At 49.5% G+C, this 23,590-nt stretch overlaps 1 protein-coding gene, 1 long non-coding RNA gene and 1 pseudogene across 4 annotated transcripts in view; 2 read left to right on the plus strand and 1 right to left on the minus strand.

Annotated features, from left to right (window-relative positions):
- INCENP (inner centromere protein) overlaps positions 1-8,313 on the plus strand; it is a 28,748-nt gene extending 20,435 nt beyond the window's left edge. For 2 of the 3 annotated variants that reach the window (XM_032641094.1, XM_032641095.1), the window contains exons 14-18: positions 1,265-1,395; positions 3,031-3,109; positions 3,289-3,396; positions 4,654-4,804; positions 6,304-8,313. In XM_032641094.1, coding sequence (XP_032496985.1) covers positions 1,265-1,395; positions 3,031-3,109; positions 3,289-3,396; positions 4,654-4,804; positions 6,304-6,518 — 684 coding nt within the window. In that variant the 3' untranslated portion in view covers positions 6,519-8,313. The remainder of the gene's footprint in view (positions 1-1,264; positions 1,396-3,030; positions 3,110-3,288; positions 3,397-4,653; positions 4,805-6,303) is intronic. The other variant, XM_032641096.1, reaches the window with a different exon arrangement.
- A 10,947-nt stretch (positions 8,314-19,260) lies between these two features.
- On the minus strand, positions 19,261-23,559 carry LOC116758480. Its single transcript, XR_004351177.1, has 4 exons — positions 22,874-23,559; positions 22,666-22,783; positions 20,523-20,965; positions 19,261-20,419 (listed from the first exon to the last, which is right to left on the minus strand). It is a non-coding gene; the product is annotated as an uncharacterized LOC116758480 (long non-coding RNA).
- Positions 20,961-22,672, plus strand: LOC116758479 (annotated as a pseudogene).
- Positions 23,560-23,590: the final 31 nt, after the last annotated feature.

The following is a 23,590-nucleotide window of genomic DNA, read 5'->3' on the forward strand; positions in this document are numbered from 1 at the left end:
GCACGCCGGGCTCACGCAGCAGGAGGACGGCACTGCCTCCGTGCCCCTGGACCGCTGGGCTCACCCCCCTGTGTCGGGTTGATCTTGGTGGGTCTTGCTGCCTTGAGCTCACAAGGAGGTTTAACAAAGGTCATGGAGGTGGGGACGGGGGCGGTGACCCGCCTTGTGTTTTCCGTAGAGGCAGCAATTTGAGGGTTAAGTGCGTGGACTCTGGAGCCAGACTTCCAATCTCAGTTCTGCCATCTATTAGCTGTGTGACCCTGGGTGGGTTATTTGACCTCTCTGTGCTCTGGTTCCTTCAGGTAGCAGTGGTATCTACTCGATAGGGTTGTTGCGAGGATTAAACGTTCTGCCTCTAAGATTACGGGCCCACCTCGTCCTGGGAACTGTCGGTCTTATGACTCTAGGGAACACAAATCTGGCATGAGGGGTTATAAGACTAATGGCTAAAATGTATGGAGTATTTACATTGTGCCAGGCACTGTTCTAAGTGCGTCACGTGTATAAACTCAGCAGTCTTAGGAGGCGTGGGCGTGACTGTTGTCCCCATTTTATCAATGAGGGTAAAACCGAGGCCAGAAGGCTTCTGTGACTCGCCTCGTGTCACCCAGCTCGTGAGTTTGGCTCCGTCCAGTCTGTACCCTTAACTACTAAATCGCTGCAGCAAAAGGAGTTGTCGCAAGACACTCCTCAAGCCGGTTGCAGTGGTCCTTGTGGATGGAGCCTCGTATGGGGTGTCCCTGCGCTCAGCCCCTGCTGTTCTTTTTTTAAATTTATTTATTTATATTTATTTCTTTAAATTTTGGGCTGCGTTGGGTCTTCTTGTTGCGGCGAGTGGGGGCTACTTTTCGTTGCAGTGCACGGGCTTCTCATTGCGGTGGCTCCTCTTGTTGCGGAGCCCGGGGTCTAGGTGCACGGGCTTCAGTAGTTGTGGCACACAGCCTCAGTAGTTGTGGCGTGTGGGCTCAGTAGTTGTGGCTCGCAGGCTCAGTAGTTTTGCTGCACAGGCTTTAGTTGCTCCGTGCATGTGGGATCTTCCCGGACCGGGGCTCGAACCCGTGTCCCCTGCATTGGCAGACGGATTCTCAACCACTGCGCCACCAGGGAAGTCAGCCCCTGCTGTTCCTGACGCGAGAGGAGCTTCTGGAAAGGACTGGCCCTCCGGCCAGCCGCTCCTCCCCCCACCCCCCCTTCCTCCCAGACCCGCTCTTGCCTCTCCAGCCTGGGCTGGCCTGCGAACCCTGACCTTGCTCTCTGGTCACAGGAGGAGGAGGAGAGGCGCCACCAGGAGCTGCTGCAGAGGAGGAGGGAGGAAGAGCAGGAGCGGCTGCGGAAGGCGGCCGAGGCCAAGAGGCTGGCGGAGCAGCGCGAGCTGGAGCGGCTGCAGGCCGAGAGGTGAGGCATCGCGGAGGCCCGGCGCCCAGGTGACCTTGCGGCGCCTTGCCGTCACGTCAGCCGTCCTCCCGTGCACATGTGTGGCTGCCACACAGATGTAGCCGTCACCTAGAGGCAGCTCCCGCCTTCGCTCGGGAGTTTGGAAAAGAAGGACAGGCTTTCTTCCTGGCTCCAGACAAGGCGAACCCCCCAAACGTGGTGTGTTGGCTGCTGGAGGTTCAAGGAGTAACGGGCAGGGTCGCTCGGGGTTGTGTCTCTGTTCTGCTTCCAACCGGATGAGCTGAGTTTGTTCTTTTCTCAGCTGACGTAAGGGGGAAGGGGGCCGCAGGACGAGCCAGCATTTCTCAGCAGCCACTGAGGGCCTTTGGGTGGCAGAGTCAGGCCACCACGTGCTGTGACTCATTGCAGGGCCTTCGGCACCCCTGGCTCGTGCCCACCGCTCGTGCCCCTCTGGGGCTGGTGATGACTCGGGCTGCCCCCCCACCACCATTTCCCTACTGTCCCGCCTCCCTCCAACTGGGGACCGTGGCAGATCCTCGCAGAGGCAGTGGTCTCTGCGATAGGCAAGAATTCCACGTTCAGTTCCACAAGCGTTTATCCAAGGCCAGTCCCTGTGCCAGGTTGCGCTGGGTCCTGGGGATGCCGAGGAGGATAAGCCTCCGTCACCACTGGCCAGGAGATATGTGGGATCCTATGCCTGGGTGCAGACGCAGACTCCGCCCGTGTGCGTGTAGACTCTCGGTGGGCCCAGGCCCAGGCCTGGCCTCTCTCCTGCTTCCACCCGCTGGGAAACACCAGGCAGCACTTCTTTCCGTGTCCGTCTTTGTGCATGGCTACAGGCCCAGTGCAGAAGGAGGTGGGTCACAACCAGAGGGCTGACTGCGTCAGGGCCATCGTGTTGTTTGGCATAAAGGGGTCCCTGGTCCTGTGGGCAGAATCAGAGACAGGAGTCTGGGAGGGGGACAGAGGGCGGCAGCTGATGTAGCTTTAGAATTGGATGTGTGTCGGGCAGCGCCAGGGGCTTCAGCGGGTGGCGACGGTCATGACGTTTGGCAGCTTGGGCGGGTACCGAGCCACACGCTTTCCGCACATTTCCTTGTTTAATCCTCACCTGAAGACACCTGCAGCGTGGGTGCCAGCTGCTCCACTTCCCGGAGGGGGACACAGGTCCAGAGAGGTTCCGTGACTCGTTCAGGGTCATGAGCGAGTTAGTGCAGGTGGCTCTGAGCCGTGAACGGCCCCTCCCTGCTTCGTGTCAGGCTTGGGGCTGGGTGTTGGCCTGTGGGTCAGGACGAGTGGCGGTAGCTCAGATGACCTCATTTTGTTCTCGTGGCAGCTCTGGAGGAAAGGCGTTATGTTCCCCATTGTACATCAGGCAAGACTGAGGCACGGAGGTCTAAGTGGTGTGGAGGCGTGGGGCCCAGTTTGGCGGGCCTCGGGGCTGAGTGCTCCCAGACCCTCGGCTGAGCGCTCCTAGCCCCTTGGGCGCGAACACAGCTGCTGGCTCTTCGCTGGCGTGACCGTCCTGCCATTCCCTCTTCTGCGGCGTGTGCCAGGGCTCTGACTTCCCTGGCAAGGGTGGAACGGGGCCGGGCCTCGGCTTCCTACCCAGACAGGCTCTTGCTCGGTCCTCAGGGAGCTGCAGGAGAGGGAGAAGGCCCTGCGGCTACAGAAGGAGCGGCTGCAGAGGGAGCTGGAGGAGAAGAAGAAAAAGGTAAAGGGGAGCCGGGCCTGTGGCTCCCACGGGGTCTGCCCTGAGCTTTGGGCTGGGAGGCCTGGTCCAGGGGCCCTGGTGCAGGAGCCGCCCTGCCTGCCTCGCTGCGCGGCGTTGGTGGGGGGGAGGGGAGAACGCACACGTGGTCTGTGACATCCCGCCCTCCGCCGGGGTCCCAGGAAGAACAGCAGCGCCTGGCTGAGCAGCGGCTGCAGGAGGAGCAGGAGAAGAAAGCCAGGGAGGCTGCGGCGGCCAGCAAAAGCCTGAACGTGACTGTGGACGTGCAGGTGAGGCCCAGGCATCAGGGTGGAGAGGGCCCCCTGGCTCTCATTATTCTCTTCCCGGTAGCCGAAGGCACAGGCTGTTGTATGTATTAGAACCATAAGAAAGTGGAAGGATACAGTTGGCCCAGTTGTATTTTTACTATATTTGAAATATATCTTCTTCCTTATTCTGAAAGTAGAATTTGTTGTAAAAAAAAGAAAAGAAAAGAAACTAAACTTTATAAAAGAATATAAAGCAAAAGAAAGGTACCCCCAGAGGGAAAGTCTTAAGTCTGGTGTATATCTTTCTATATTTTATGTGTAAATACATTTTATACACACACTTTCTCTCACACACACACATAGTTTTAAATGGGCACAGACTATCCATACTGTCTTAGTCTGTTTGTGCTGCTACAACAAATTACCCTAGACTGGGTGGCTTAAACGACAGGCACGCTGGGAAGTCCAGGGTCAAGGCGCTGGCAGATCCAGTGTCTGATGAGAGCCCTCCTCTGGTTCACAGACGGCCATCTTCTCGCTGTGTCCTCACATGGCCAAAGGGGAGAGGGAGCTCTCTTTTCTAAGGGAACTAATCCCATTTTTGAGGGCTCTGCCCTCATGACCTGAGTACCTCCCGAAGGCCCCACCTCCAAATACCATCACATCGTGGGTTAGGATTTAACATGGGAATGTGGGGGGGAATACATTTAGTCCACAACACATACCATTTGACAGTTTGATTTTTTTCTCATTTTTTTTCCTTTCATTTAATGTATCCTAGGCGTCTGTCTGTTTCACCGCTTGTAAATCTCTTACTTTTGACCGCTGTGTTCCAGTTAGTGGTACCAGAAGGTCTTTAACCAGTCCCTAATGACAAGCATTTAGCCTGTTAATGCTGTTACAAACAAAATGTAACATAAGGTTTTCATTGCAACACCATTTAAGATGTTGAAAACTTGGAAGTTAGCTGAACCACATGGTTAAATTACAAATCGTGGGGTTCCCAGTGAAGTGCCCTGCTGCGGGTCACAGGACACACACTGACACACTAACCTAGAAGGATGTTTACAACATACTTTCACATGAAAAAGGAAGACATGGAGCCATGTATATGGTGTGATTTTTTTTTTTTTTTTTTTTTAAATTAAAAAGCGACCCCTGAACCTTTTTCTTTTTTCCCGTGAAATGAGGGGAGGTGGCCAGGGCCCCATGCTCCTCAGTGGCGGGAGGTGACAGCCTGCAGGGCAGGCAGCTGAAGGTCTTGTTCATCTCTTCCAGTCTCCAGCTTGTACCTCATATCAAATGACCCCACAGGGACACAGGGCGCCCCCCAAGATCAACCCAGATAACTACGGGATGGATCTGAACAGCGATGACTCCACCGATGACGAGGCCCATCCCCGGAAGCCCATCCCCAACTGGGCCAGAGGTGTGCAGGGCCCGGAGCTCCCCAGGAGAGCTGGGTCCCCACTTGCGACTTCGAGCCCTGGAGGGGGTGGCTCAGCGGCCGCGGGGGTCAGGAGCCCATTGTACCCGTGGGCTGGCAGCTTGAGTCGTTGGCCGACAAGTCTGCATCGGGCCTCGGGATGCGCCTGGGAAAGGGTGGGCGCCCTGTGGCCAGCGGGCTCGTCTGAGGACCAGACCTGGACGTTGGGCGCTTCCATTCTCAACAGATACATTAGATTTCAGCTGGCTGCTGGCAGGCGTGGTGCTGGGTGTTCCACCTCAGACTCTATCTGGCTGCCCCTTTGGAGTCCCGCCCAGCAGGCCACAGGGACCCAAATATGCTGCCTGGGGGTGGGAATAGAGATAAGAGTAGTGGGGTTTCAGCAGCGCACAGAGCTGGAGCAAGGGGTTCCAGCCAGCTGGGGGAGTTGGAGATGGGGATGGGGGTACTTGAGGCCCAGCAGGATGGGACGCTGAGTTTACAGGCCTCTAAACAGGAGTGTGGGTAAGTGTGAAGGTGCCACCTCAGGCCTGGGTGCAAGGCCTGCGGGGAGTGAGCAGGGCCAGTGCATGCAGCGGCTGCCTTACAGAGTTGGCCGAGCTGGGGTCGGGGTGGGCTGCAGTCTCACTCCCTGGAGGAAGGGCCAGAACCCTGGAGGGGATCAGTGCTGTACAGAAGAGAGCTTGCTTTGTGAGTTTCACCTCATCTGAACCCCACAGTGACTGGAATCCGACTTCGTCTCCTTAACGTCCAGTCATTCCGGAGGCGGCAGCAGGCAGGGGTCAGCGTGGCCGGGGAGCCCTTGACCTTTACCAGCCTACTTGAACTCTCACTCAGTTTTCCCATCTGTGGAATGGGGGTGCTTAGAGCACCCAGCTGAGAAGGGCTATCGAGGATGAAGTGAGTTAGCGTAGGAAGGCCTGGTGCAGGGCAAGTGCCGGGCACACATTCTGCTTCCTGACCCCCCCGGGGTCCTCCTCAGCCTCGCTGGCCAGGCTCTGAGCCACCGGCAGTGTCAGCCTGCACCAGGCATCGTGGGGCTGTGGTGCTGATGAGATGAGTAGCCAACCAAGGCAGTCGAGGATGGCATCAGATGCTTTGGCTCTGGAGCTGGACTTGTCTTCAAATCCCGGCTCTGCCAGTCTCTAGCTGTGTGCCTCTGGGCAGATCTCACCCTTGTAAACGGGGGCGGGTAGAGGGCCTGCCTCCGAGGTGGCTGTGGGGATGAAGGGGTCATGCAGTGACCTCAGCCGAGCGCCTGGCTCACGTGAGTCGCTGGAGAGCAGCTGTAGGAGCACGCAGTGAGAGGTTATCCGTGTTTGGTTGGCGGCGGGGGGGGGGGGCGGCTGGAGGAGGCCCCTGAGAGGAGCTGATTTGACAGGAGGTGAAGGAATGCTGAGGTGGAGAGGGTGCCGAGGGCTCTTTGTGGGGGGCAGGGGGAGCCCCAGGGTAGTGACCCAGCCCTTGGTGTCCTCCTGCAGGCACCCAGCTTAGCCAGGCCATCATCCACCAGTACTACCACCCCCCGAACCTTCTGGAACTCTTCGGAACCATTCTGCCACTGGACTTGGAGGACATCTTCAAGAAGAGCAAGCCCCGCTACCATAAGCGCACCAGCTCCGCCGTGTGGAACTCGCCGCCCCTGCAGGGCACCAGGGTCCCTGGCAGCCTGGCCTACAGCCTGAAGAAGCACTGAGCCAGGCCCTCGGGCCTGCTCGGCAGCCTCAGCCTTCATCTGTGTCTGTATGTCTGTGTCTCTGTTGGTCTGGTGCCGTCCTGCCTCGTATCCTGTCGCTGAGGGTTCGGTCAAGTGTATATAGACGTCCTCTGTGGGCTACAGGGGGAAGGCGGCTCAGGCCTGCTGGGAGGCCGAGCTTGTTGGGTGTTCGGGGAAGGCCCAGGGCCAGCCTTGCCTGGTCTGCTGATAGCACTCTGTAAATAGATTGTTAAGAGTTCAACTGAATTTTAGCCTCTAGTGTTTGAGAGCTAGAGTAATAAAGTCTGTTCCTTCAAGCCTGCTGTGGGTATCGTGAAGACTGTGCTTCTCTGCAGAAAGCCCCGGATCCTGGCCGCGTCTCGGGCCGCTGGATGGGCTGGAGGAATAGGACCTGCTTTTTCTCCTGGGGTGTGCGTCAAGGCCACCTGGGTCCCACCCCCAGAGATGCCGACGGAGTGGGTGATTCTGATGCCACCCTGGACAACCCTGAGAAACACTTCAGTTACTTTCATGTTGGGGCAGGTGACGCTACTTCCTGTTTTTCTGGGGAGCGCCCTGCCTGTAGAGGGGGGCTCATTCAGTGGGTAAGACCTGGAGTTGAGGTCGGGGGAATTGGGCTCTTGACACAGCTCTGCCGCTTAAGAGAGGCCCTCAGCCCCTCCACGCCTCAGGCTCCACCCACCCTTGCTGCACGGATGGTGAAAGGACTTGAGAACGTGGACGTGCTGCTGAAGCAGGAGATCTGGGTTAGGAAGGGGCCGTCTCTTGAAACTACCTCGGGACCAGTACGTGCAAGTAGTTGAGATGTTTCTCCAACAAATCCAGGCAGCTGCTAATTAAATGCTTAGTGTCCATGGAAGCTGGCCCTGCCCCATCACTGCCAACCATGTTCTAAACGTGCCACAGCTTCATCATCTCCTACTCCAGCCCCTGGAATGGGGGTTGGTGAATTTAGGCCTGTGGGCCAAATCAAGTTGCAGTCCATTTTTGTAAAGTTTCATTGGAACCCGCCCAGTAGAAATGAATGCCTGTTGTCTCCGGCTGCTCTGCTGAGGGCAGAGTTAAGTAGTTACAACAGAGGACTTATGGTTCGCAAAGCTGAGAATATTTACTATGAACCTTGACAGATGTTTGCTGACCCTGCTTTAGGACAAAATCAAGGCTGAATATAAGGGAGCTTTTTAAAATGAGTAAAGAGTGAATGCACACAACAGAATGAAATCTAGAAGATTCCACCACGCAAAGAAAAACATTTTACAGTTCATTCAAATACGGTGCGAATTTAAATTTGTTCCATATGTTCTCTGATGAGAAACTGTTGTGAGTCAACTGGTGAATGTGTCTTTGTCTGAAACCACAATGTCAAAATATTACCTCTTATAAAAGCATTTACATAGTGTGTTTGAGAAAAAAATTGTTATTCAGCAAAAAGGTAGTTACAGGTTGCACTGCGTCTTCACTAGTACTTGATATTGTCAGTGCTTCTTATTTTAGCCATTCTAATAGACGCGTAGTGAATTTTCATTGTGGTTTTAATTTGCATTTCCATAATAGCTGGTGATGGTGAACGTCTGCTCACGTGCTTACTTGCCATCTGTGTATCTTCTTTGGCAAAGTGTTTGTTCAACTCATTTGTTCTTTTTTTTTTTTGGTTCCTTTTTTACTGGGCCACGATTTCTTTCTTCATGTGCCTTGTGGGTTTTTTGTTTTTTTTTTTTTTTTTTTGCCATGCCACGTGGCATGTGAGATTTTAGTTCCTCAACCAGGGGACCAGGTATCAAACCCATGCCCCCCTGCAGTGGAAGCACAGAGTCTTAACCACTGGGCCACCAGGGAAGTCCCTCATTTGTTCATTTTTAAATTGAGTTGTTAGTTTTCTTACTGTTGTGTTTAGAATCTCTACGTATTATGGGTACAAATGTGATGTCAGATACGTGCTTTGCAGTATTTTCTCCTAGTCTGCAACTTGTCTTTTCATTCACTTAACAGTATTTTTCATAGAGCAAAAATTTTAATTTTGATGAAATCCAGTTTATCAGCTTTTTTTCCTTTTTATGGATTGTGCTTTTTTGGCTTCATGTCTAAGAAATCTTTGTCTAGCCCCAGTTCTCAAAGATTTTCTCCTATATTTTCTTCTAAATAGTTTGTAGATTTATATATTACATTTAGGCTTATGGTCTGTTTTGAGTTAATTTTTTTTTAATGTGAGGTTTATGTTTTTTGTTTTGGGGAGCATATAGATGGATGTCCAGTTGTTCTAGAACCATTTGTTTAAAAGACTATTCTTTTTCACTGAATTTCTTTTGTATCTTTGTCAAGAGTCAATCAGCCATATTTGTATGGGTCTATTTCCAGACTTTGTATTCTGTTTCGTTGATCTATGTGTCTGTCCTTTTACCAATGCCACATGGTCAAGATTACTGTAGCTTTTATAAGTCTTAAAAATCTGGTAGTGTGATTTCTCCATCTTTATTCTTTGCAAAATTATTTTGGCTTTTCTATTAATTTTGCCTTTCTGTATAAATTTTAGAATCAGCTTATCTATACAAAAACACTGCTGGGATTTTGATTGAAATTACATTAAATCTATATATTATAAGTTTGGGGAGAATTCACATGTTTATGCTAGTGAGTCTACTAATCCATGAACATGACATATCTCTTCATTTATTTACATCTTTGGTTTCTTTTATCAGCATTTTGCAGTTTCAGCATGCAGATCCTGTATAAGATTTGTTAGATTTAAAGCTAAGTATTTATTTTCTTGGAACTGTTATAAATGGTATTGTCCTTCTAATTTTGGTTTCTACTTGTTCATTGCTAGTATATAGAAATGCAGTTTCTATACTTTGATGTATTCACCTTGTGATGCAACTAAAGCAGTACTTAGAGGGAAATTTATAGCACTAAAATGCCTATGTTAGAAAGACAGTGTCAAATCAATGACCCTAGCTTCCACTTTAATAAACTAGAAAAAGAAGAGCAAACAAAAATATAAGCAGAATAAGGGAAATAACAAAGGTAGAGCAGAAGTCAGTGACATTGGAAAGAGAAAAATGATAGAGAAAATTTTATTAAATCCAAAGCTGGTTCTTTAAGAAGCTCAGAAAAAAAAAAATGTAAACCTCTGTTGAGACTGATAAGGAGAAAAAGAGTAAACAAATGACCTATGTCAGGAATGAGAGGAAACACCACCACAGATTCTACAGATACTAAAACTAAAAGAGAATATTATGAACAACTTATGGTAATTTGACAATTTAAATGACATGGACACAAATTCCTTGGAAGATAAAAATTATCTCAGTTCACTCAAGAAAAAATATAAAATCTAAACAGCCCTATCTATGACAGAAGTTTAATTTGTAGTTTAAGATCTCACAAAAAGGGTCTTCCCTGGTGGTACAGTGGTTAAGAATCCACCTGCCAACTCAGGGGACATGGGTTCGATCCCCAGTCCGGGAAGATCCCACATGCCGCGGAGCAACTAAGCCTGTGCGCCACAACTACTGAGCCCATGTGCCACAACTACTGAGCCCACGCACCACAACTACTGAAGCCCGTGCACCTAGAGCCCGTGCTCTGCAACAAGAGACGCCACCACAACGAGGAGCCCTCGCACCTCAACGAAGAGTAGACCCCACTCGCCACAACTAGAGAAAGCCCACGCACAGCAACAAAGACCCAATGCAGGCAAAAATAAATAAATTTTAAAAATAAATAAAATTTCACAAAGAACCCTCTAGGCTTAGATCATTTTAGCGGTAAATGTTCAAGGAAGAAATAACACCAATTCTACACAACCTCTCCCAACAAATCAGGAAAAAATATTTTCCTGCTCCATCTATGTGGCCAACATTGCTCTGATCCCCAAACCAGACAAAAGACGTTGCAAAAAAGGAAAGCTAGAAGATTACCTGCCATGAACATCAAGGTTCTTTGAGTTTTAGCAAATGAAATCCAACAAATGACTCATATAAAGAGCATAATATATCTTAACCAAATAGGGTTTATCCCAGCATTGCAAAGTAGGTTTAACATTTGAAAGTCAATGTAATTCACCATATCAATACAGGGGGAAAATCATGTGATTAAATTGATAGATACAGAAAGTGAGCTGGACAGTTTAACACTGATTCATGATAAAAGCTTTAAGCAAGTAAGAATCTTAAGGAAATTTCCCCAGTTTGAAAAAGCCCTTCTACCAAAAAATCTTCAGCAAGCATGGTGAATGTCTGGATGCATTCCTCCTACTAACAGGTCCAATGCAAGGATGCCCACTGTCATTACTTCTGAACATTTTACTGGAGGTTCTAGCCAGTGCAAGAGGGCAGTAAGGAAAAAAGGTACGAGAAAGAAAGAATTAAAATTATATTCAGAGATGACTTGTAGAAAATCTCACAGTGTCTACAAAAGGATTAATAAGTGAGTCTAGCATGGATGCAGGGTACAAGATTAATATATGAAAACCGATTGTATTTCTATACACCTGCCTTGCACAGAAGTTGAAATTAAAAAACAATGCAATGGATAATGTCCAAAATTATCAAAATCTTAGTAAATTTGACAAAAGATGTGAAAGACCTGTATAGTAAAAAAAAAAAAAAATTGCTGAAAGAAACTAATGAAGACCTAAAAGGGATATGTGTATACAATGTTCATGAATTGGAAACCCAATGTTCTTAAGATGTCAATAAGAACACATTTGAGGGGGCTACACTGCATAACTTCGAGACTATTACAAAGCTGCAGTAATCAGGATAGTATTGTATTAGTGTAAAGATAGACACATAGATCCGTGGAACTGTATAGAGTCCAAATCTTATTATCTTTGTATTTGGCACAGATTTCTTACACGACACAAAAAGTATGAACTATAAAAAAAGTCAAAATTTCAAACTTTTTGCCTTTTAAAAGTCACTGCTGCTAACCATTCCCCTGCCCCCATGCGTGAGGTGGTGCAAATAGCCTATCCTACCATATTCCCAGGAACAGAGCTGGGAAGGGTCCTCAACACCTAGTCAGAGTAAAGATGAACAGATCAGGTTTATCTAGGCTCTCACTTGCTTCCGTAGGACCCATCCATGCGTGCCAATCCCACCCCTCGTTGGAGCCCTCCATCTCACCTCCCTGACACTCTTCCTCTGGTCAGGCCCCATGTGGTTCCCTGCCCTGTGAGACTTTCCCCATCTCCCTCAGGTAGACTAAGGCACAGCTGCTTTCTGGCTCCATCCAGGATGGTGATGCCACGGGTGCCCCTGCAGCTCAGTCCGCCGAGCAGCAGTGAACGCTGGGTAAGCTCTGCTTGGGGAAGAGCCACAGCAGCCTCTGCTCCCTCTGGGCTCCCCCCAGAAGCTTCGGGAAAGAAGGAAGAGCAGGCATCAGAAGGGAAACTGGCCATAGCCTGTGTTCCAAAGGTTTGCAAACTTGATCTCAGGTTACTGTCCTGTCTGTCCTTTTGGAGCTCAATTCTGAGGTTCTCGTGGATACGTGTAGAGCAGGCAGCAGCAGCCAGAACTAGAGAAGCTGAGTTACTCGAGGCCTGAGGCACCTGCTTTGTATCCTTACTGAGGAATGCAACCTTGGTTGTCCCCAATCAGCAAAGCAGAAAATAAGTTCCATGGCCCACCCCAGCCAAAGCTCCACTCCTGCCAATAACTTTGAACTTTCTCGACCAAAGCCATCTGTCCTGCATGCTGCAAAGAGGAAGTGAACTCATTTTCTTATAATGGGGAGCTTTGAAAACCGCCACACCTTCGTTTGGTACTTGCCTTGATTGCAATTTATCAAGCCTAGAAAAGGGGACATGAAGGTCCAACACTTTCATTCAGATTTAGTTGCCTAAATCCACGAGCCTTTAATCTTATTTGCCTACAGATACACACACACAAACACACAACTGCCTACATTACTTTCCTCTTTAAACATTCCCCATTCCTCTGCTATTAAGATATAGGAAAGCTGATCCTATCAGATTAATTTCAAGATAACAAGTCTAGGGTTACATGTCAAGGGAGAGGAGATAATAACCCATGAGAGCTGTAACATTTCTTTGGGTCTCTGTTGTCCCTGCCAGCCCTGCCTCTGGCCTGGAGGGATTGGTGAGGGATGGGGATCCATCCCACAGAATCAGAGCAGGAGAATTTGAGGGGTATATTTGTGTCTTTGAATTGTGATTTGAGAATAACAGAGGTAGGGGCCCCTGGGATTCTGTAACAAAACGAGTACAGGGGCTTCCCTGGTGGCGCAGTGGTTGAGAGTCCGCCTGCCGATGCAGGGGACACGGGTTCGTGCCCCGGTCTGGGAAGATCCCATATGCCACGGAGCGGCTAGGCCTGTCAGCCATGGCCGCTGAGCCTGCGCGTCCGGAGCCTGTGCTTCCGCAACAGGAGAGGCCACAGCGGTGAGAGGCCCGCATACCACAAAAAAAAAACCCCAAAAAACAAGTACAGGATCACCTCCTGTAAGGGACTGCTTGTACTCAGAAACCTCATGGGGGTGCTGGGAGCAGCAGGAAGGGCTTGGGAGGGTGCAGTCAGCACTGCAGGAATGGCAGGGAAACACGCCAGCCTAGAAGATTCCTGCCCCAGGTACCTTGGTCATGATGTTATTAGAATGTTTGTGATCCCACTGGACTAAAATGACTGAGAGCAGACACAATGGCAGAGAGAGGGAGACAGAGATTTGAGACGATGCAGGAAAAGTATAAGCTCAGGGCAGAGACGGTAGTTCTGTGTGGTCAGCGTTTCATCAGAGATCCCTTCAGGGCTGAAAAGGACCTGACAGTAGCCACTTGAGAAGCCCTGGTTTGATCTAGGTGACCATCACGCTTCCTGGATGGACACCTTTTGTGGCCCCCAAACCTGTCCCTCTTACCCCGGTGCCCCTTACCCCTGGCTGCCATGCCACCCTCTTCCACCCCCAGCACCCAGCCCTTGCTGGGTCTGCCTCTGCAGCATCCAGCTCTGCAGGAGACCCCAGCAGGGAGGACCCTCACCATGAAGGCAGTTGCAGTGATTTTATTGAGAGGGGCCAAGATGAGGTGGCAGCGCCAAGAGGGGGGAGGGTCCAGATGCAGCTGGTTACACTCCTGGGAGCAGGAACCTGTCCCCTCTCTGGCCCAGCCCAGCGGGCTGCACTGGGAAGAGCACTGTCTCTTGCGCTGCCGTCCTCAGGACCACGTGCCGCTGGCCCTCTGGCAGTTGTGTCTTGTGTTTTGCTGAAACAGATCAAGAAGACTGACTCAGGCAGATACCACAACAGGGCAGTAAACTCTTACTGTGTCAGGGTCAAGGGTGTGGGCTTTGTATCCAGCCCCAGATAGCTGCTCCCCGGGGAACTAGTTGGAAACAGGGATAATAACTGTCAATTACAAATCACCTACTGTGTGCGAGGCACCGTGCAAGGTCTCTGCCTTGGCTGTGCTTCTCAATCACACCGGCTCTCTGTGCCAGGGGAGGGGGTGGTGGTGGTGTTATTTTCATCTTCGTTTTAAGTTTATGGAAAGTGAGCCTCAAAGTCATTACCCAAGGTCATGTAGGGTGTGCAGTTAGGTCGGAATCTGACTCAGAAGGTGTTGCTCTAGGTCAGCTCTGCCGCACCGCTGTGCAGACATGAGGAAGGAAGGTAAGGGGAGGCCCCCCCATGGCCTCTAGTTGGCACCCAGACTTTTCTGATGCCGCTGCCGACCGCCCAGTCCTCGCCCAGCAGTGTTGAGCCCTGGCCCCAGGCTGCTGTGGCTCACCCAGACTTCCTGACGCCCGTGGGCAGCAGGGCATGGTATCTGGTATCACCCACAGGGCTGGCAGATGACATAGCCTGGAAGTGCGGGGACATGAAGACTTCCTGGGGTGGATTTTGTTTTTACTTTTCATTTTACATTGGAGTATAGCTGATTAACAATGCTGTGATGGTTTCAGCTGCACAGCAAAGGGTCTCAGCCATACATATGCATGTATCCGTTCTCCCCCAAACTCCCCTCCCATACAGGCTGCCACATAGCATTGAGCAGAGTTCCCTGTGCTGTACAGTAAGTCCTTGTTGGTTTTCCTTTCTAAATAGAGCAGTGTGTACCTGTGCACCCACTGGAGTATAGTTGTTTTACAATATTGTGTTAGTTTCTACTGTACAGCAAAGTGAATCAGCCATATGTATACATATATCCCCTCTTTTTTGGATTTCCTTCCCATTTAGGTCACCACAGAACACTGAGTAGAGTTCCCTGTGCTATACAGTAGGTTCTTATTAGTTATCTATTTTATACATAGTATCAATAGTGTATATATGTCCATCCCAATCTCCCAGTTCATCCCACCCACCTCCCTTTCCCCCTTGGTATCCATACATTTGTCCTCTGTGTCTCTATTTCTGCTTTGTAAATAAGATCGTCTATACCAATTTTTTCAGATTCCACATATATGCGTTAATATACAATACTTGTTTTTCTCTTTCTGGCTTACTTCACTCTGTATGACAGTCTCTAGGTCCATCCATGTCTCTACAAAGGACCCAATTTCGTTCCTTTTTATGGCTGAGTGATATTCCATTGTATATATGTACCACATCTTCTTTATCCGTTCCTCTGTTGATGGACATTTAGGTTGCTTCCATGTCCTGGCTATTGTAAATAGTGCTGCGGGGCTTCCCTGGTGGCGCAGTGGTTAAGAATCCGCCTGCCGATGCAGGGGACATGGGTTCCAGCCCTGGTCCGGGAAGATCCCGCGTGCCTCGTGGGATTGAGCCCACACGCCACAATTATTGAAGCCCCCGCGCCTAGAGCCCGTGCTCCGCAACAAGAGAAGCCACCGCGATGAGAAGTCTGCACACCGCAAGGGAGAGTAGCCCCCGCTCGCCGCAACTAGAGAAAGCCCGCGGGCAGCAATGAAGACCCAACACAGACAAAAATAAGCAAATTAATTTATTAAAAAAGTAGTTTTTCAAAAAGTGGCAATGTAGCAAAAAGCCATTATAGCAAGAAATCATTAACGAGACAGTGTTTTGTGAAGCAAGTCTATTTCCCTTGGACCAGATCCCTGTACTGAGGCAGCTGAGGCTTTTGTGTGGGTTCCAAGCCTTCTAGACGGAAGTCACAGATATTTTCCCGATGGCCATTGGGCCCTGGGCCTGTGACATCCGGAAGCTGGTGGTCACTCCTCCCTTCCGTGTGGGAATCTGGCTGGGAGGAAAGGGGCTGTGCTGGGGGAGCGTGGTCAGGTGAGGAAGCCTGATGCAGATCCGAGGCTCAGAGCAGAGCTCATCCACGCAGACACGTGTCCACTGCGTGTGGAGATGCCAGTGGTCAGAGGGCCCATCCTGCCTCAGCCTGGCCGTCAACCTGCAAGATGACATTTCCCTCTTTGACCCCGGGTTCTTCATCTGCTATGTTGCTGTGAGCACACCGTCCTGCCAACCTTATGGGAGCACCGTGCCAGATGCTGTGTGCTAGAGGCTCCCAAACTCTGCTGCCCAGTGGCACCCCGGGCATTCTGATGTCATCAGCATGGGACACCGCTGGATCACAGGAGCTTTAAGAGTTCCCGAGGGGATTCTAGTTAGGGCTTGCTTGCCTGCTTGCTTCCCAACGGGGGCAAGCTGGCTCCTTCTATGGGGAGAGGGTAGGGGTGTGTCCAGGGGTCAGGCCGGAGGGGTGGGTTAGGTGTTTTGCCCACCCCTTTGGTGGTGTTGTGTGCAGGGGGCATGCGCAGTACCCTGCTTTTCTCCCGACCCCCTGCTTTTGCTCCCGGTTCTTCAGAAGTGGCATTTGGGTTTTTGGTCTCTTTGTATCTTGTCCATAATTTGCCCCAACTGCATGCAGTTATTTTTAGTCCCTTATAGTTTCTTTGTATTTTGTTGCTCGAGGAGACGTTTATCCAGGTGCAAACGCTGCGGCAAAGTGTCCCAGGTCCCAGCCTGTCTCCATCTGAGGAGCCCGGGCTTGGGCTTGCTGGGACTAGAGCATCTCCAGGTTCTCAGAAGAGCTGCCATGTGTCATGGACCATTGTCCCCTTTTGCCTGCTCAGCATCTGGACCCTTCCTATTTGATGGGAATCTGAAGGCAGGTGGGAGACAGGACCCCACCTCACACTGTAGAGGCTGAGAGGGGACAGAGTCACATTTCCAGCTCTCCGGCACAGAGAGCTTGGACGTGCAGCAGGAGGCCCGGGTTGACCAAAGGCGTGTTCGTATCCAAGACTTTCAATTTTGAGGGAATGACAAGAATGTTCCAGAGCAATCATGATTAATCACGGCAGCCAGGGTGAACGTGGGAACCCAGTGCCCACAGACTCCACTGGTGCGGCCACCGGCATCTGAAGGTGCCAGCCCCAGGGGCACATTCTAAGAAGATGGTTCCTGTGGCTGGATCCCAGATCTGCCCGGCCTCGCTTGTTCCGGCATGTTAAACCTAGTCCTGCCTCCCCTTCACGAGTTCCCTTTTTCTTTCTTTTTAAACAGCTTATTTGGGGGGAGATACAAATCACACGCTCCACAATTAACCCATCAAAATTGTGCAGTTCGGCCGCTTTTAGTACATTTATTACAATGTTGTGCAACCATCGCCACTCTCTAGTTTCAAAACATTTTCATCACCCCCAAAAGAAACCTCATTAAGCAGTCTCTCTCCACTTCCCTCTGCCCTCAAGCCCTGGCAACCACTACTTCGCTTTCCGTCTCTATGAATTTGCCTGTTCTGGACATCAGTGCAGTCACACAATATGTGGCCTCTCGTGTCCAACTTCTCTCACCTATGTAATGTTTTCAAGATTCATCCGTGTGATAGCCTGTATCAGTATTCCACTGTATGGACATACCATATTTTTAATCTTATTCATAAGCTGGTGGACAATTGGGTTGTTTCCAATTTGGGGCTGTTATGAGTAACGCTGCTATGGACATTCCTGTACAGGTTTTTGTTTCCACTTTGGGGCTGTTATGAGTAACGTTGCTATGGACATTCCTGTACAGGTTTTGGTGTAGAATAGCGGTAGAAGGTAGAATTGCGGTTTCCAGGGGTTGGATGGTGAGGAAAATGGGAGTTATTTAACAGCTATAGAGTTTCTTTTTTGCAAGATGAAGACAGTCTGGAGACTGGTTGCACTGACTGCAGAGTGAATATGGTGTTAGGCATATTTAAAATGGTAAATTAGATGTTAAATGTATTTACTAAAATTTTTTTTAATTTACTGAATAATCCTTACAATTAAGGATGATGGGGTTTTTTCGTTTAAAAACGTAGCTCAGACAAATCATTCTTAGTGCACAGCCTCAAGATTTTGTAGGCCACAAAGTCAAAGGTAAAACGCAGCAGGCTACTTTCTATATTTCTGACAGTAAGGCCATACAGGAACTCAAAAATGTCATGGAGCTGAGATTTTCACAATTCTGTGTGGAAAAATGACAATACATGCAGCAGAGTTACGGATAAGTTATTTCAAGGAACAAGAAATGTGCAGAAAAAAACTTACTCAAGGGATCCCTGGTGGAGAAAAGATCTGGAAATACCAGAACTTCTTTGACATTGATAAATGTCTCCTGAATGATCAAATAAATGATGAAGTCATTCTGATTTTACTCCCAGCGCTAATTCTCTTGGATGACAGATGTGTGTGGACAGGTTCAGGAAAACAGTAAGAAATGTTTATTCTGCAAGATTTTACTTTACAAGAAAGAGTTGAAAATCTAAGTGATGTTTATTTTTGTTTTCCAGGAAATCATATATAATAGTAATTTCTGTGAACCGTTTTAACTTTCCATAAGATCTTTGACTCAGAAGACGTCGACTGGCGATGAGTATAAACCACAAGCTGTCTTTCTTTGTGTGTGTGTGTGTGTGTGTGTGTGTGTGTGTTTGTCTTTCTTGTCTTTTGATCTACACACTGCAAGACAATTGTTGAAACCTCAAATACATTTTCATTTCAACAAAGTATCTGCAAACCTGAAGTTCTTTTTTGTTGTCTGATTAAAATAGAGGCTTCAGAGAGCTTCATCTCTCTCTCTCTCACACACACACACAATTATTCATTAAAGCACTCATGGGTGAGATAGCTAGTGGGAAGCAGCCACATAGCACAGGGAAATCAGCTCGGTGCTTTGTGACCACCTAGAGGGGTGGGGTAGGGATGGTGGGAGGGAGGGAGACGCAAGAGGGAGGGGATATATGTATACGTATAGCTGATTCACTTCGTGATACAGCAGAAATTAACACACCATTGTAAAGCAATTATACTCCAGTAAAGATGTTAACAAAAAAAAATTAATCCCTTGTCTGGAAACTGGGTTTCCTCCCCTCCCCACCCACCCCCATCTCCCCAGGAACCAGAGGGGAGGTTCTGGCGGTTGGGTCCCGCCCCAATTCCCTGATCCGCCACAGTCTTCATCTTCATTCTGACCTCTGCTGGCCACGGCCGGGCACTTTTCTCAGCTCTCTCTGTCTCTGCCCCAAGTGTGCAGGGCTGGGAACAGAGCCAGTGAGACAGGTGACTCAGGCAAAAGCCAGGGTGAATCCTGTCTTGATTTTAAAATTTGATTTATGGCACTGATCTTGACTTTTAAAAATAGTTCACAAAAGTATTATTTATCCCACTTCCTGAGATGTTTGGTGCCCCCTTCAATTGTGTGAATCTCCCTAGTCGTGTCCCTCGAGTGGCAACATGGTCCATCCGCTCATTCACACGATGACCTACAAAGTCAGGAAGGTCAAGGGAAAAGTGTGCACTACATCGGAATAAAGCAAAGCAAGAGATTTTTAAAAAATATTTATTTATTTATTTAGGCTGCGCCGGGTCTTTGTTGCGGCACGTGGACTTCTTAGCCGCGGCACGTGGACTTCTTAGCCGCGGCACGTGGACTTCTTAGCCGCGGCACGTGGACTTCTTAGCCGCGGCACGTGGACTTCTTAGCCGCGGCACGTGGACTTCTTAGCCGCGGCACGTGGACTTCTTAGTTGCGGCACGTGGACTTCTTAGTTGCCACATGCACGCGGGATCTAGTTCCCTGACCAGGGCTCGAATCTGGGCCCCCTGCATTGGGAGCGCAGAGTCTTACCCACTGGACCACCAGGGAAGTCCCAAAGCAAGAGATTTTTAAATCAAACCTTAGCTCCCCTTACTTTTACCAGTCCCCACAATCCTGTAACAAGGGATAAGTTATTGCCACTTCTGCTCACACCTCCGAGGGTCCCTCTTCCTTCCTGGGCCATCCCCTCCACCAGGTAGACCTCTGGCCCTTTCTCGGGACAATTCAGCTCCCACCAGGTTCAACTCTTCTGTCAGGTATAACACGGACAGGAATGAAACACAAGAGAAGGTCCTGCCCTGCGGCGCCAGAAGACCAAATGGGACTGTAGTCAGTGAAATTCCCATCTCCCAGTCAGACCGGTGACCGGTGACCGGCTTGGAAGGGAGGAGGTCTCAGGATTCCGAGCAATGGCAGCTCCCAGGAGGTACCCTCCTAGGACTGCAGAACCTGATATCAGCCTCTAGACAGGGCAGGCCCAGAAAGCCCCTTCCTAGCCCCAGTCTCAGCACCTGGACAGCTTGGGCCTCCATCTGCCTCAGGACATCACAGAGCTGCCCCAGTGGAGTGAGGGTACCCATTCTCCATGGTCACGTGTTTGCCAGGCGCACCACCTGGCCAATGATATAGCCGAAGAGTGTCTGTTCAAGGGACTTGTGGCTGGAAATCCACGCGGAGTTCAAGAGAATGACGGTGGACCGTGCCAACAGCGCCAGCAACTACCAGATGTCCAGAGGATGGGAGTGTAGCAGGAACACTGGAGACGGGAGCAAAGGATGTCCACGCCAACACGTCATTCGACTAACCTTGACAATGGCAAAATAAGTGCAATCGTACAAAGTATGTTCTCTGACCATCGTGGAATCAAACTGAAAATCAAGAAGAGAATGATCATAGGAAAATCTCCAATCACTCGGTAAAAGAACACCACGCTCCTAGAAAATATGAATCAATGAATTGTCAAATACATACCCAATGTATTTATCTTAGGTGTCTTTCTCCAGCACTGGGCTGTCGCTCTGTGGAGCGGAAAAGGGTTCAACCTGGCGTCCTCATTACCTAATAAGTAGCTTCAGCACTCAGGGGATAGGGAACGGAGAGCAGACGGTAGGTACGTGAGGGCTACATGCCCTGCGGAAAATGCACTGGTAACAAACTCGGGTGGAAAGAAACAGGAATCACAGACCAGGGAGGAGGCTAGAATCCTTAGTGTCGTGTTAGAAGTTTATGGCGAAACGAGGATGGAGAAAAAGACCTCATGGAAATATTGCTCGTCGTTTTCCTTCTAAGTACACTCTGTAGGACTCTTATTACTTGGAGCTGGAGGCAGGATAGTAACATCTGTCCAGGCAGAAGCGCATCGTTCTAGCTGCACTTCTAACACGTGTCTTAGACTAAAGCAACTATTGTGTCTCCTGGAAGTAAACACTCGAGTTAAAACACTTCTCACAAAACACATGAACAGAATGGAAAATAATCGGAAAAAAATATATGTATATATAACTGAATCACTTTGCTGTACACCTGAAACTAACACAATATTGTAAATTAACTATATTTCAGTTAAAAAAAAAAAAAAGAACAGGATGGCAATTGCCTGGGGATGGTAGTAAAGATACACGTGTTTCGTCAGTTTCTGACTAAAAGGGCTCAGTGAGGGCTAAGATAGATGAGTGAAAAAGACTGATGTCTGAATAAGTCCTAGTTTCCGTGAACTTTCAGAAAATCAACGTTGAAAAGAAAAATCTAAACTTTTCCCACAAAATAACTAGAATTCACAACAGACTTTTCATCAGCAGCATTAAAAGAGAATGGAGACAGAAAGTAGATTACTGATTGCCTAAGACTGAGGGAGTTATTGGGAATGGGGAATGTCTGCTGTCTGGGGGGTTCTTTTGGGGGCTGATGAAAAATGTTCTACAATGGACTGTGGGGATGATTGCACAACCTGAATATATTGAAAACCACTGAAATGTACCCTTTAAATGCATGCATTCTATGATATGTGAGTTATATCTCAATAAAGCTGTTGAAAAAATGTGTTTTGTTTATACATTTTGCTGAGGGTGACAGGATTAGAAGTGAAATATTGGGACCTCCCTGGCAGTCCAGTGGTTAAGACTTCGCGCTTCCAAAGCAGGGAGCACAGGTTCCATCCCTGGTCGGGGCACTAAGATCCCACATGCTGTGTGCAACAGGGCCAAAAAATAAAATACATAAAAATAAATTTTTTAAATATTATTTTTAAGAAAAGAATTTAAGGAAAAGAAATGAAATATAGTGTTTGCCTACCAAGATCAACAATTTACAAAATAGTTTATGCTCTAGACAGTAAGGATATTAAAAACAGATATCAGCCCGGCCGTCGTTCGCTCACTTCTCGCTCCCTGCTCCTGGTGGCCCTGAGGGAGTGCGGGCCGCAGTCTGCCCCCAAGAGTAGGAGGTGCACGGAGAACAGGTAAGGGACCCGGAGGGGGGTCCCCAGAGATGGCGTGGGCGAGCGGACACGGCCTGTGGACCCCTCTCCAGGGCTCCCGGGGCAGAGACGGCAGCCCCCATGCCCCCCCGCGCGGCATGGCGTTTGGCCACAGAAAACGGTCTGCGAGTCGAAGTGTGGCGGCGGCGCACGTGCAGCAAGAATCGGGAGAAGCAGGAGACAGCGAGGACAGGCGCAGGCGCAATGGCGTCCAAAGAGGAACAAGCGGTAACACTCTCGACATGGAACGTGCCAACCAGGAGAATGAAAACAAGGATGAAAAGGGGCGAGATGCTGATAAAGGAGAGCCCGTGGCCCTTTGGAGGCTGGTGAATATTGTGTACCTAGAGGAAATCGTAGGCGGTTCTGCATTAGGCAGCCCATCCTGCCGTGTAGATGGGACATGACTCAGAGTCTTAGAGAGCCGCAGCTAAGGATGAGAGAAGAGAATATGGAAAGGATTGGGGCGGAGGTGAGGCAGCTGAGGGAAAAGCAGTGAGTCAGAGTCTGCGGGCAGTTAGCCCTGACCCCCCTCACCAGGATTATGATGAGCTTTGCCTTATGCCTTGGATCCTGATGTCTTCCCTGAAGGTAGTAGGGAGACACACCGTTTCCTAAACTTACATGTGTGTGACGTACCTTTGTTGTAAACCTTTCGGTGTTACTTGTTTCTCGTGGCTCTCCCATTACCAGCTTCTAATTGAATGTTGTGTTTCTGACCCAATCTGTAAGTTTCTATCAGCAGGGGAGTTTTTACCTGTTGCATGGAGAGATGTTCATTATATATTGTGAAGTCAATAAAGCAGTTTAAAAAAGCAAAACAAACAGATACTAGAGAGCTATTTACCAAGCCATTTTCCTCTGCCGCCAGGACACACAGCTGTCTTTGTTTCCCTGGGGTGTGGCCACGTCCCTGAGTTCAGGCCAATGGAATGGGGGAGTCATGGGAAACATCACCTCCAGACATGTCTCGGAAAGCCCCTTCCCTGTTCCCTCATCTGCCACCTAACGCCAAGATCCAGTAGAGTCCTAAGGCCCTAAGAGATGCTTGAGGCCTTCATCAGGACAGCCTGGGTGCCTGAGTGACCGCATGGAGTCGGGGGAGTATCGAGGACAGGGCTCTGGGAGTGGTCTGTTCCAGGGCAATGGAAGGTAGAACGAGTATTAAAACTTATACTGATATCTCTTCAGGGAGGTGGACTTTATCACTGATGTTATTTAGAAAAGTAGGTTCTGGGGAAGCTTCACTTTTACTCATCACTTTCAAATGCTCCACAGGCACTGCATCTCTTTACGCCCACGCCCAGTGCAAATACTCCCACCGCCCACTCTCAGCATCCACTGGGTTCTGAGGAGCACCCCCAGCTCCAGTCTCCCAGCTTGGACTCATATGTAACAGTAATAACCATTTTTAGAGAAACCACTGAGATAATATAAAAATAAGTAGGGCTTCCCTGGTGGCGCAGTGGTTGGGAGTCCGCCTGCCGATGCAGGGGACACAGGTTCGTGCCCAGGTCTGGGAGGATCCCACATGCCGCGGAGCGGCTGGGCCCGTGAGCCATGG

This window comes from Phocoena sinus, chromosome 8 (assembly GCF_008692025.1).
Source record: "Phocoena sinus isolate mPhoSin1 chromosome 8, mPhoSin1.pri, whole genome shotgun sequence".
Classification (NCBI taxonomy): domain Eukaryota; kingdom Metazoa; phylum Chordata; class Mammalia; order Artiodactyla; family Phocoenidae; genus Phocoena; species Phocoena sinus.